Raw genomic sequence first — 14,870 nt, 5'->3', positions numbered from 1 at the left:
ACTATAAGATAAGACCATCAATACCTTCATGGAAAAATGTTTGCTGTTGCCTACAGAACCATGATTGTACCCAGATGTGCACTTCTTCATCAGAAGGAAATCGATGACCACAAGTGTCTTTCCTCAGGACGCCAAAAATACAGAAATTGCATGGGGGAGAGAGGATGTGTTGACTGCATGTTGCTTAGGCTGTTCAGAGTAATTCACACAAAAACACACTATGCAGTTGAGATATCATCATTAATTATCAGTGTCATTGAGAAAATAGAACAACAGATATTGCGGAAAATATCCCACATGTTGCCAAGGCAGCTTGGAGTATACAGCAGAATTGTTCCTGGGAACCCTTTACACATCCTCTGTCCCCCATGCAATTTCTATATTTTTGGAGTCCTGAAGAAAGACACTTGTGGTCATCGATTTCCTTCTGATGAAGTGCACATCTAGGTACAATCATGGTTCTGTAGGCAACAGCAAACATTTTTCCATGAAGGTATTGATGGTCTTATCTTATAGTTGGATAAATCCAACTGCCCCTGCACATCACCACTTAATGTTGCCTTCCATTTCCCATTCTAAACTCTGTTAACATCTGTATCAAACTACACGACAGTCCAAGACAGTTATCTCTATCCCTGCAATCATTCCCAGTCTAAAACCCCATGCGTCCATCCACTACCACTTCCTCGAGACTGACCACTGGCAAATCCTACATCAAAGGCAGAGCAACAGGTGAAGCCTTATATGCTAACATGTTCTGCAATGCTCCTTACATAGAAATGAAAAATACACAAATTGGGCTCTAACAGTAATTTCTGTTGTGTGTCCTCGATAACTTTCACCCAAATCTATGTATCTTAATTTTTTCACAATTAAGGATCCACTGTCCTTGTCATTTGGCAGCACTAAGACAAATAAATTGTTGCAGGGTACAAGAAGTCCATTTTACTTGCCCCTAGTTGTCAGTGGCTGGATTTTAAAAGGGTCCAGCTTATTTTATGATAAAGTTTGTGGGCATGGCAGACGTGCAGCATAAAATACTGCCATATACAATGAGGGACTCAGCAACAATGATGTCACAACTGACTGCACAACTATAAAAGGCCAAGCCCATCGCCTACATGGCATTCAGTTCATACCTGACAACGCTTGAGGAGAAGTCAGTCAAAAGCTCACAAGATTTTAACCACTTTCTGCAGGTGGAAATCTAAGACAACGTTATTGTGTCATAATGTCATCAGACCACATATTTGTAAATTAAATGGCGCTTTACTATAATAATAATTTCCACTGCCTCTGATGTTGAAATGCAAAAGCTTGTTTACTTTGAATACTTTCACTCTATTATATCCAATGGCATAATACTGTGTGGCAGCTCTATACATTCACAAAGAATATTCTTAACCCAGTGGAGGAAAATCAAAATGATCTGCTGGGTCCATTCATGTACTTCACACAGGCTTCTCCCAATTCTGTTATCACTGTACATATACTACCTCATGTTATTTGTAGTTAACAGTAAGTATGCAATCATTCCAAAGAAACTACAACACTCTCCCTGTAAACAATACATGGAAAATGCTTTGCCCTTGGATAACACTACTCCAAAGATTGTATAGAAAGGCAAAAATTATTCCAGAGGTCACAGTATCAACAAGATTCCATCGTAACTGGGGAGAAAAAAAATAAATAAATAAAAAATAAAAAGGTGAGAAATTTCAGAAAATCAAATTATGTTACTTCGTGCAAGAGTTCCTCACAATAGCTTAGAGCCTTCACTGTAGCATGTTTATTGTGTATACTATTGTAAATATGCTTTTTTAATTTATGCTCCTCTATCTTTGCTTCTAATTTTTTTTCTTATCAGCTTTCTGTTAATTATATAGTGAATTGTTTTATAACCAAGTAGGTTTCTCTCTATATGCATTAATATAAGCGTTTTGGCAGTGTTAGTGACAGCTGGTGGCTGGACGCTCTTCCTGACACCATCACTCCCACCATGAAAGAATTTGGGTACCCCATCCATATGCATCTAAGGTAAACCTCACGTTGAAGTGTGAGAACATTATCTAAGTTCACATAATGTGTATCATAGGCACAATGTGGATACCAGCTTGGTATTCACCTAGTTGGATGTGGGGAAATCGCCTAAAAACCACATCCAGGCTGGCCAGCTCAACAGTCCTTATCATTAATCTATAAGGTGGATCTGATTTGGGGCACACTCACCAATCCAAATTCTGGAGGACATGAGTTACCGCACTTGGTGATTCGGGCGGGTGTTCAAAGAATTACTAACATTCAAGACTCCATTATCGGACAACAGAGAGCCAAGTCCTGTTGGGTATAATCTTTTTTTCAACTCCTTTTTCCTCAGCTAAGAGTATTCATAACTTACCTTCATCGCAAAACTTGTGAAATAGGGTTATTTACAATAAAATGCCTAAGGAACGGCGATTAAAAAAGTCACTCTGACAGAACAAAAATTCAGGTATTAGGGCTAAATAATCTCTATAACATAGTAATAAGGTATTTGTACCAGAGGCAGAAGAATAAGAAGGAACTTCCAGTTTCAAAACTCAGATATTACAGTCATTTCTCAATCTCAAATTCAACTGTTACTGCTGAACTTACCTACCATTCCATAACAAAGACATTAAGCTGTACCACACCCATCATACGCTTAAATCATGAGCACACTCTCGTCAGTACATAAAATGAACTCTGTTAAATACGGCTTCCTTTAAAGATATGTGCATTAATAATTTTAAAGTGGTGTGCCTACCCACCAGATACAATAGCCCAAGTGTCAAATGACAGCGCCTATTAAGGGACAGATCAATGTGACTTCATCCTGTCTCAGTGATCGCAAGGATGCACACAACAGTCTGATAGTGGCTTTTATCAACCACACTTACTCTCCCATACATGGTGATCACCATCCACAGTGGCATAGTCTCCTGTAGGGAGATCTCCCTTTGTATGATCTGTATCCGTGGTATGAATCTTTGACTTCTGTACCAGGTTCTTAATTTGCTCCTGTTTCCATAGTGATTTTCTTACATAATTTAAAGTGAATGCCAGGCCAGTTCTTGTAAATGGACACAGCCAATTTTCTTCCTCACCCTTTCCAAATTTTTTCTCCGTCTATTGACTTCATCAATGGTGAGACATTAAACCCTAATCTTCCTTCCTTCCTTTTTATTATTCCCAAGTATTTTGGCACCCAACTGAGCAAAATCTCTCTCTCTTGCTTTCTGAACTACTGTCTGCCAGGTACATATGTTGTATCACTTGGAGGGCTCTTTCACCACTGAAGACTGTAAATTCCTTTGCAAGGCAGATGCTGATGATTTAGATTATAAAAAATTATTTAGCAGTCAAGGTCATCCTACTGTTTGATCCATCAGTGTACAACCGGTCAACTTTGTGATGCTGATCTAAAATGTGAAACGCACTCCTAAGAATCACATTTGGAATTATTTATTTTCCATAATTTGTCAAAACTAAAACTATTCTAATCCTCCTAAGGAGCAAAGGTTCAAAATATTACAATATTGGCATCAAATATTAATACCAGTCATACCCATTTCTAAGAGACTGCTCTTTGCACCAAGCATTTAATATGAAGATCAGAAGCTAATGTTGACAATATATGAAAAAGTCACAGAAATGAACAATCTACGCACAGCTGGTAGTTACAAATTGGACACAATAGTGGATGCCTAGAATATGGAACTTTCAAACACAGTTTCTTCTTATCGATAAAATGAGGCACAGGAATCTCGAGGGAAGAGGGTCATGCATAACAAGACACACAAGTTGGATGAAAGGAGTCAGAAATTTGTACATCGATGGAAATGGAAACAGTTGCAAAATCAACATCTTGACTAGATGCTACCAAACTGGCACTGGTGTATTTCAGTGCCAGTGGGATTTGTTGATTAAAATTCCATCTTTATTTGAACTTATCATCAGTGCAGAAAAAAAAAGCCATTCCTACATATGAAGAACGGTGTCAGGACATTATGGCTTTGGGTGTGTGTAATGCTACCGGAAGTTTTAAAGGTCGAGATCACAACACAGCATGCCTAGAAGACATGCATGTGGAATTTTATCATTGTCTTTTGAACTTTGAGAACTGTCTAATTATTGGCATGAGGGATACTGAAGCATTATACTGACACATCACAAAGATAGTTGGCTGTACCACAATAACTGTGGAATGGTTATGAAATGAACTCAGAACAATAATGTGGCCAGAAGAGTAGACTCAGGTCCTTCCACAAGAATTACACTGTGAGAAAATCATAGTATTGTTGGAATGCTTCTGACAAATAGATGGACGAAAATGGCTGAAATCTGGATAGACATCATGACAGAGTGTCATCGTGAACTGTCAGAAACCGCATATGGGAAGCTGGGTTGAGATCCTCAGTTGCCATGTGTAGTTTTCCACTGCCACCATACCACAGACCACAAAAACCTGCTTGATGTGGAAACAGAGTTAACTGGTACATTTATTCAATAATGAGTCTCATTACTGTTTGTCGCAATAATCATGTCATCATGTTCATAGGTGACCTGGTGAATGGTCAGAGGAAGTAACAGTTCTCAAGACCCACACCTCACCAATTCCTGCAATCATGGTGTGGGGAGCTATTGCATATGCCAACAGGACTAATTTGGTAACTGTTGAAGGAAGGCTGGATGACCATCAGTCAGTAACATGAATGGTAAACCCTGTTGTCATATCCTTCATGACCAGGGTACCACATGCCATATTCCAGCAGGATAATTAAAGGCCCCAGCCTAAAGCTCACGTCACAAATTGCCTCAGGACTGGCCTGCCTGGCCCCTGATTTATCACTTGGGAGCATGTCTGGAATGTGATGGGAAGGCAGTTTCATACCCGGCTCCAGCCAGCAATCTTCACAAACTAATGCAGCCTGTTTTTTAGGCATGGGATGAAATTTCTCAAGATAATATTCAGAGACTATTTGTTCTTGTGCCATATCAAATACTAGAATGTATTTGTGCTCAAACAAGTCAGGGGGACAGTATCACATCTCATACTGATGTTGACATGAACATCAGCTCCAAACGGAATGAAGTTTAATCACTTATTACCTCTTATGTGATACACATCTACACAAAGTTTGATGAATATTGGAATTGAGCTTCATCATGCAACACTTTCAATTTCCATCAGAGTGTTTCACACAGCAGGTACACAGGACAACAGAAATGAAAATATATATATTGGTCTTTAAATATGTCTGCTTGTGTCTGTATATGTGTGGCTGGATATATGTGTGTGTGTGTGTGTGTGTGTGTGTGTGTGTGTGTGTGTGTGTGTGGGCGCGCGCGCGCGCGCGAGCGCACGCACGCGAGCGCACGCACGCGCGAGTGTATACCTGTCCTTTTTTCCCCCTAAGGTAAGTCTTTCCGCTCCCGGGATTGGAATGACTCCTTACCCTCTCCCTTAAAACCCACATCCTTTCGTCTTTCCCTCTCCTTCCCTCTTTCCTGATGAGGCAACAGTTTGTTGCGAAAGCTTGAATTTTGTGTGTGTGTTTGTGTGTCTATCGACCTGCCAGCGCTTTCATTCGGTAAGTCACATCATCTTTGTTTTTAGATATATTTTTCCCAGGTGGAATGTTTCCCTTGTAAAATGCAAATTCTACCAAAATTGACAATGGAATGGGGAATAACAAATTACATGTGTTGGTGCTGTTAAAATGTGGCATTCTATTAAGTTACGCAGTATTATTTCAACAACTGGTTCAAGATGACTTTGGATGACAACAGATACAAACAGAAGCAACTTTATTAAAGAGAGTACTTCTAACCAAATGCAAATTTTCATTTAATAGTACAACAAAAACTCTCAAAAGTAAAACTACAAAGGTGTGCTAAGAAATAATGCCTATGAATTTTTTTATGTGAAAACTTTCAAAGATTTTTAAATACTACAAATGTTATTAACATTCTATATCTATGTTCTTCATGTCTACATATTTATTTCTCAACATAGCTGCCCTGACAACAAACACATTTCACCCAACGAGGGGCCAATTTGTTGATAGAAGGTTTGACTTTGTTGATGGAGAGACAAACTCACCACTGCTTGAGCCACTTTATCACTACCAAAGTGAAGCCCTTGAAGGTGTTCTTTAAGTTTTGGAAATAGATGAAAATCAGATGGGGCCAAGTCGGGACTGTATGGAAGATGATCGATGACAGTAAACCCAAGGCACTGGATTATTCCAGATGTCACAGTGCTCGTGTGTTGACTGGGATTGTCATGCAGAATCATAAGGTGCTCCTCATGTGGACAAACTCAAAACTTGATTGGCGCATGCTGTTTCTCACACACCATCTAAGTTATGTTACATGCTATAATTCAGAGCCCAGAAGCAGCAGAGAATGGCAAATACGTAGACATGAAAAACGAAGATGTATAATTAATGAGTGTTAAGAGTTCTTACACAAAAAATTTGGAGGCATTACTTTTCAGCACGCTCTCGTATGAATAACATTGTGTTACAGAAAAACACATTGTAAAACTATTCACAAAAGCTACATTAAAATAGCTACAGAACGTTAATGTTCACATACCTCATTCAATGAACTTGCAGCTTGAATAAGATATGAACAGAGACAGGAACGTATATAAGAGAACAGCTTTTCAGGTGATTGAATTTCATCAACTATCTCACACTTAGCACTGGCCTGGTCGATCAGTGACTTTTTTGGTATGGTGGATTCCAAGTACTCTTTGAAGTGGAAACCTTAATTGAAAAAAGGTCATCATATAATTAATGTGCCTCACAGTACCTCATTTCTGTCATAATTTTAAAAAATTAAAAATTAAATTGGTTCACTAATTTTTAGTCTCAACATCACAGTGAACATTATTTATGCTACCGATACGCTACACAAAATTTGAAAAACAACACTTCTTCAAAGCATTGCTCCTCTACAATATATAGCTGAGAGTGGGGTGGAGGGCAGTGATAAGTAGTTACAGCTCCATACTATTCACTATTCAGTGACTACTCACTGTGTCCTACATCAAAACCTACCCTTTGCAAATCACTGTAAAGCACATGGCAAAAGAAATTTCCACATGTATCACATGTTACAGTTTCTTGTACATGGAACATGGGAATAAAGACTGCTTAAATCTGTCTGTGTATTGTCATTACGCAATCTTGTCATTGCGGTTGCTTTGGGGGCAATACACAGAGGGCTGTACTATATTCCTAGATTCCTCACTTAAAATTGTTTTCCAAATCTTTTTCGGAATGTCAATCTATGAGTGTCAAAAAATGGTTCAAATGGCTCTGAGCACTATGGGACTTAAAAACATCTGAGGTCATTAGTCCCCTAGAACTTAGAACTAGTTAAACCTAACTAACCTAAGGACATCACATACATCCATGCCCGAGGCAGGATTCGAACCTGCGACCGTAGCGGTCTCGCACTTCCAGACTGCAGCACCGAGAACCAAACGGCCACTTCGGCCGGCTATGAGTGTCTGTTAGTTCATATTTTACAGCACTTTCATGATGCTCTCCTACATCAAGTGAACCTGTGACCATTCATGCTCTCCTCCTTTATATATGTTCAACATTCTGTTAGCTGTATTTAGTGTTTGGCCTCATACACTTTAACAGTATATAATTGGAATAAGTGCATCATATTTTTTGTGGCAATCTCCTATCTAAACTGATTATTTTCCCCAGTATCTTATCAATGAACTGAACTCTTCCATTTGCTTTATATACAATTGATCATATTTCATAATTTAATATGATCTCTCTATAAAAAGTTACATCCACATATTTATGAGCTGACTAGTTAAAAGAATTTCCTTATTGATAATGCAGTCACAGGTATTGTCAGTACCCTTTATAAGAAAGACATTAAGCACGATATTAATAATTACCAGCCTGTCTCATTACTTACCTCCTCCTTAAACCTTGAAGGTATTTGAAACTATTATGTATGCAAAAACTGTAACACAGCTCACTCAAAATAAGACACTTAGTCTCAATTTGGATTTCAAGAGGGTTTCTCCAGAAAAAAACACTATTTTTCAATTCACAAACAATATTATACAAGATTTCAATAACAAAATATTGTTAACTGGAATTTTTTGTGACTTGTCAAAAACATGTGATTGTGCAGTTTTTAAGGTGATCTATCTAAAAATTGCTTATTTTCTAGAACAGAATGTTACATATTTACTTCTTCCTGTTTTTTTACTAGTTGCATATTTCTTAAATTTTGTGTATATTTTTCTAGGTAAGAGGTTTAATCTTGTGTTTTCTAAGTGTAAATTTATTCAGTCTGTAGTGTAGTACTTGCTCTTTTGTTTTGTTTTGTTCTGAAGACAACCATCTGTTTGTTTAGTAAGCCAGTCAGTCAGGCCCTCTGCTGTCAACTGTTCACATCTCCAGAGCGGCAAGTTACATATTTAGCTTTCCCTGTGTTTTACAAGTGGCATATTTCTTAAATTTTGTGTGCGTTTTTCTATTTAAAAGATTTAATCTCATATTTTGTGTAAATTCAGGCAGTTTGTAGTGCAGTTTTCATTTCTTCCACAAAACTCATTAAGGCATTAGTGTCTATTGGTGACATCATGAGGATAGCAAGTTACGTATCTAAGTTTCTGTCTGTTTTTATAGTTTACTTCTTCAGTTTGTTCTGCTGGCATGAGTAGGATGTGTGCATGCTGTGTCCAGAGGCAGGAGGAGTTGGCCGCAATTCACGAACAGCTGAATGCTCTTTTGGGCACAGTCAGCCACCTTCAGGCTGCTGTCTTGGGATGGAGGGAAATGTGATAGGACAGCTATTATTTTCTGTATATATAAATTACCAGATGGACAGGGTGGGCAGCAATCTGCAGTCATTTGCTGTTGAAATGAAACGACTAGTAGTGGTAAAGGTTACCCTCCGCCACGCACCTAACAGCGGCTTGCAGAGTATGTACCACATTGTACGGACTAAGTCGCACCCTAAATTTTAAGCAATTTTTTAAAAATAACATTTTTACCATTTTGTTTATTAAATTGCAAAGGCAGACTAAAAAAAATTCTTAAGTTTAGGAAACCAAACTGACCTTTAAAATAGTCACCTGACCTCCTCCTTCTTCTTCTTCTTCTTATTCCTCCTCCTCCTCAACATAGTCATCTAGTCCTCTTAATATATGAGATGGTCTTCACTGCCATCAACAGCATTACTTATGCTGCACGTCTTGATATTTTTAACAACAATGTCTTGTCTCACTCCAGACCTAGACTGTTTTATCCACTGACACCCATTAGATTGTAGGTCGTTTTAAACCTCCCTTCAGCATGAATTCATGCTGGGTTTCATCCATCATCCATTTGTTCCATTCAGTCATTTGTTAACTGATATAACAAGGGGTTGCAATTGTGAAGTAAGTCCTCCCAGAATAACAATAAGCTCTGTATTTCCCTGTCCTAATTTCTCTTTCACAGAATTTTTCAAATGACTATTAAACTGATCTAGCACATGAAGAGAAATCGTCTTCAGTAAAGCACCTTTTCCTCTCTCCCAACTGTGTTAAACCATAATTTCATACCTGCCTCATCCATCTAACCATTGTGATGTGCGTGACCACCACCACCAGGTGGTGTTTCAGAAGGTTTTTCAGCACAACATGGAAGGACAACAGTGAAGTGCATTTCTGCATATCCACTTGCTTTTGTAATTACAGTTTTAGAACTTTTCAGGGCAACAGTTCTGTTACCCAGCACATCAAATGTCTGAGGCGTTTTGTCCTTATTTGCTATTTGGCTTAGTTCCACACAAGTTTTCTTTCAATGTTGAATAATAACACGACGGAAAGATAATATTCTCTCTTCATTTCTTGTGGCATTTTCTGTGATAATTTGGTTTTGGTTCACATGCTAAGTCTGTGACACTTTTTAAACCTGCTAGCAACAACCAACTTCACCCTTAAAGCCTGTTAAGTTCCACTATAGTGCTAGCTTACGAGCCTGTATTTGAATCATGTTTTTATATTAATTCCAATGCCATTTTGACCATGACCTTGAATCCATTTCAATACTTCATCTACCAGTTTTGGCCATTTTACATTCAGTCCTCTATTTGCTCATTTAGTCTTCCCCATTTTTTTCAGTTCTTCTTTACTAGCCCGCCACTCACAAATTTTTTTTTTTTTTTTTTTTTTTGTTGGTGGAGGGCCAAAATGCTGCTCAGCTGCCTTTTTTCCATGTTGTTCTGCATATGCTATTACTTTCAATTTATAGCCCACATCATCTTATGAATACCTCTTATTTTTTCCATTACAAAACTAGCTGCTAAGAAAAACATTGTACTGTTACCAATAACACAAATCACTTTCGATTCAAGTTCACTGGCACTGTAGACTGCAATGATGCATCACAAGCTAGACAGTGTTCTGGGATTGTGACAGTGGGGTGGGAGGGAGACAGTGTTAGCAAACCTGTGAAACACAAGTTTCCCGTGGCATCAAATATATGGCCATTTTTAAGACTGGCAGGAATTTTAAGTAAAAAACATTGGATATTTTTATATTAATTTCAAGTATAAGAATTTTGGAGGCAATTTTATGAAGAAAAAGTTAATATTATACTCCATAAAATACGGTATGCAGGTGCAGACTGAGAAAACTTCATTGAATTGCTGTCTAACTAGTCTTATGGGAAATATTTCAATAATATACACTACGCAAATTTTAAATAATATGGCTTTTCTCACATTTATTGTCAATACAGACAATACAACAACCAGCTCGCTCGCTCGCTCTCTCTCTCTTATATATATATATATATATATATATATATATATATATACTCTCAATCTGTTCACACACACACATCTGTTCTCAATCTTAATGCTCTTGTCTGATCAAGATGGCAGAAACACCTGTTCCAATCAGACCAAAATCCTTTCTATCCCACTCTATTGTTCAGCCACTTTCTTGAAGTCCTTCTCAGTGGCAGGAACTCATCTCTGGAATAACCTCCCACATTATATTAGAGAACCGAATAAAATGTCTAGCTTTAGAAGACAATTAACAACGTATCTACTAACGCAACAAGAAGGACTACCATTGTCCCTGTATGCACTCGTTAATCTTGAACATCCTTCTTTCCAATAAATCTTTCTCATTTCCCAGTATTCTTAGCTGATGCAGTCTCCTTAAATTTCCTATATATATATATATATATACTGGGGATAGGAAATTTAAGGAGACTGCATCAGCTAAGAATACTGGGAAATGAGATATATATATATATTGCTGGCAGGTCGATAGACACACAAACATACACACGAAATTCAAGCTTTCGCAACAAACAGTTGTTTCATCAGGAAAGAGGGAAGGAGAGGGAAAGACGAAAGGATGTGGGTTTTAAGGGAGAGGGTAAGGAGTCATTCCAATTCCGGGATGGAAAGACTTACCTTAGGGGGGAAAAAGGACAGGTATACACTCGCCGCGCGCGCGCGCGCGCGCACACACACACACACACACACACACACATATCCATCCGCACATACACAGACACAAGCAGACATTTGTAAAGGCAAAGATGTTTTTAGATATATTTTTCCCACGTGGAATGTTTCCCTGTGACTTACCAAATGAAAGTGCTGGCAGGTCAACAGACACACAAACAAACACAAACATACACACAAAATTCTAGCTTTCGCAACCAACGGTTGCTTCGTCAGGAAAGAGGGAAGGAGAGGGAAAGATGAAAGGATGTGGGTTTTAAGGGAGAGGGTAAGGAGTCATTCCAATCCCGGGAGCGGAAAGACTTACCTTGGGGGAAAAAAGGACAGGTAAGTCTTTCCGCTCCCGGGATTGGAATGACTCCTTACCCTCTCCCTTAAAACCCAAATCCTTTCATCTTTCCCTCTCCTTCCCTCTTTCCTGACGAAGCAACCGTTGGTTGCGAAAGCTAGAATTTTGTGAGTATGTATGTGTTTGTTTGTGTGTCTGTCGACCTGCCAGCACTTTCATTTGGTAAGTCACATCATCTATGTTTTTAGATATATTTTTCCTATGTGGAATGTTTCCCTCTATTATATTTCACACATAGGCATCTTCACTGTTCTAATTACCAGTATGGCAGTTACAGAATATTCACAGTACACAGTCACAGTGATTGTCACAGTCACGGTCGAACTCCGACACAACAAACACATGGCCGCATTGGCTTCAGTTTATATCATCTGTCAGTACACAATGTCTTTTGATAGGTGACAAAACAAATGTTCTTTACAACACAGTGGTACACAATTGGAGTCTCAAATTACTCACACATTGGCTTGAAGTAAAATTTGTAGGGTTTAATAGTGTTCACTAGTTGAATTTCACAAACTAATAGGGTCACCCAGGTATACTGAATATGTGAGCACTGATGACAGACTTCCACAGATATGTTAATTGAGCACATTATTATGGATACTGAAAAAGATGTTGATTGTAGATGATGTCTCTAAGATATCCAGAGCCATACAAAGTTCAGGGGAATGGTTGGCCTTACAAGACACAGGCATATTATATTTCAGCATTTTGGAAACTAGTCATTTGTAAAACTGCTAGGTTATACTTTGCTAATTTGGATGAGCTACATGTTACGACATAATTTGGTTTACAAAATGTGTAGAATGGAAATGTAAACACTCTATGATCTTATCAGCATGTCACCAATCCCTCCAATCATTATACAAAGTATGTGATGGATTAATGAAACGCAAAAAAAAATTCATGAAACCATTTTGCTTGCCTGTGTTGGGAACAACCCATTTATGAGTATAAGTGCAAACATTTATGATAATTTAAGCAAATCCTTAATTAGTGGCTTAATTATTTGGTGAAGGGTGTTAGTCAGTTAAAAAGAATTATGGCAACAAAAGTACAGTGGTAAAAAGAGATTGAATCTAGCAAGTACAATGGCTAAATCTGCACTGGAAAATCCAGGTATTTCTGAATTTTAATGCTAATTACCTGGTAAGTTAATTAATTTCATGACAATGAAAATACATTACTATGAAGTCTGGATGACAGTCTTTCTAATGAGTGGTGGCAACATGTCTAATCTGACTGATTAACTCATACAAAATTTATCCCTTCGTGTCATCACGACAAACTTCAGTTACTCATCACTTTTAATTAATAAATTTTCCAGTAAAACTAAATATACTATTAAATTCAGTGGCTCAACAATTATCACAGAAATAACAAATTAGCAAGAAATGTAGTGTGAATAATGTTTGGAAAGATTTGGGCACATACTGCTCACACTCATAATATAATAGCAGACAGAAAGATTCTGGCTAGATCTGCTTGAAGTTCACAGTATTCTTATAGGAAAACTCAAATATTATGGTATAATACTCTGTTATCACTTAACACTGGGCCTCGTATCTGTTCTCAATCTTAATGCTCTTGTCTGATCAAGATGGCAGAAACACCTTTTCCAATCAGACCAAAATCCTTTCTATCCCACTCTATTGTTCAGCCACTTTCTTGAAGTCCTTCACAGTGGCAGGAACTCATCTCTGGAATAACCTCCCACATTATATTAGAGAACCAAATAACATGTCTAGCTTTAGAAGACAATTAACAACGTATCTACTAATGCAACAAGAAGGACTACCATTGTCCCTGTATGCAATCGTTAATCTTGAACATCCTTCTTTCCAATAAATCTTTCTCATTTCCCAGTATTCTTAGCTGATGCAGTCTCCTTAAATTTCCTAACCCAGAACTTGCTATGTCAGAAAACATCTATTTTATACACCTATAAATTCTTTTTATATCTGTCACTATCATTATTACTACTACTACTACTACAGTCACATCGATATGGGACCGTGAAAATTAAATTATTGTACCAGGGTTGTTGTTATAATAAGGTTTTGTTATCATGACTCGGAGCAAGGATCCGTGTTTCCGTGGCTGATATGCACATTACTGTAGTACTTTTCTGATGAAAAATAACATTAAAAGACAAATAGTGAAACATTTTGTTCACTTCATTTATTAATACTGTATCTGTAGAATATCTTACTATTGTGTACAGAAAAATTCACTTATTTTCCTTTCTTTCTTTTTTTCTTAGAGATTCTCTTGTGAATATTGCCTTTATCTCCTCTAATGCAATCAGCTGCTGCGCTGAAACACTGGGGATTGAAGATGCTACTTGCTGAATGGTTTCCAACTGACCTATTAGCTCCATCAGAGGAGGGGGATTCGCAATTATCACATCACTGTCATCGTCAGAATCTTCAACAGGTGAATTACCATTTAACTTCTCGATGATAGATTCATTGGTATACGCTTCAAACACCAACACCTCATCATCCGCTGACACGTATTCAACTACTGAAGCATCTATGGTTTTACCAGTAACTGCTGAATATATCTCCAGATCACATTGAATACCATCCTGCGTTATTTCATCCACCACAACATTCTCACCAACATCTTCACTTTTGGAAATTCCTACATTTTTCCAGAAGTTCACAATCACATTCAGCTGTACACTGTTCCAGGAACTAGCGATCATGTCACAAGCCTTCTTCATATTAAAACTGACTGTCACCTTTCTCTCAATGTTTGCGATCATGTGTTGAACTAAATGTGAATGGTATTTTGTCTTAAAGTTCTTAATTATACCCATGTCTACTGGCTGAAGAATCGAAGTACAGTTCGGGAGGAAGAAGAATAGTTCAACATTCTTCAATGCTGGCATGTTGTTATGCGCACTACAATTATCCACCAGCAATGCAATTTTCTTATTCTTCACTGACATCTTTTTACCAAGCAAGAGCAGCCA

The 14,870-nt window shown here is 37.9% G+C and overlaps 1 protein-coding gene across 1 annotated transcript in view; it reads right to left on the bottom strand.

Moving 5' to 3' along the window:
* LOC126248974 (dual serine/threonine and tyrosine protein kinase-like) overlaps nucleotides 1–14,870 on the bottom strand; it is a 317,035-nt gene that overhangs the window by 124,521 nt on the left and 177,644 nt on the right. Inside the window, exon 6 of the mRNA XM_049950529.1 lies at nucleotides 6,622–6,794. Coding sequence (XP_049806486.1) covers nucleotides 6,622–6,794 — 173 coding nt within the window. The remainder of the gene's footprint in view (nucleotides 1–6,621; nucleotides 6,795–14,870) is intronic.

Source organism: Schistocerca nitens, chromosome 3 (genome assembly GCF_023898315.1).
Source record: "Schistocerca nitens isolate TAMUIC-IGC-003100 chromosome 3, iqSchNite1.1, whole genome shotgun sequence".
Classification (NCBI taxonomy): Eukaryota; Metazoa; Arthropoda; class Insecta; order Orthoptera; family Acrididae; genus Schistocerca; species Schistocerca nitens.
Note: the sequence above shows the minus strand (reverse complement) of the source record. Positions and strands in the feature narration are given on the sequence as shown.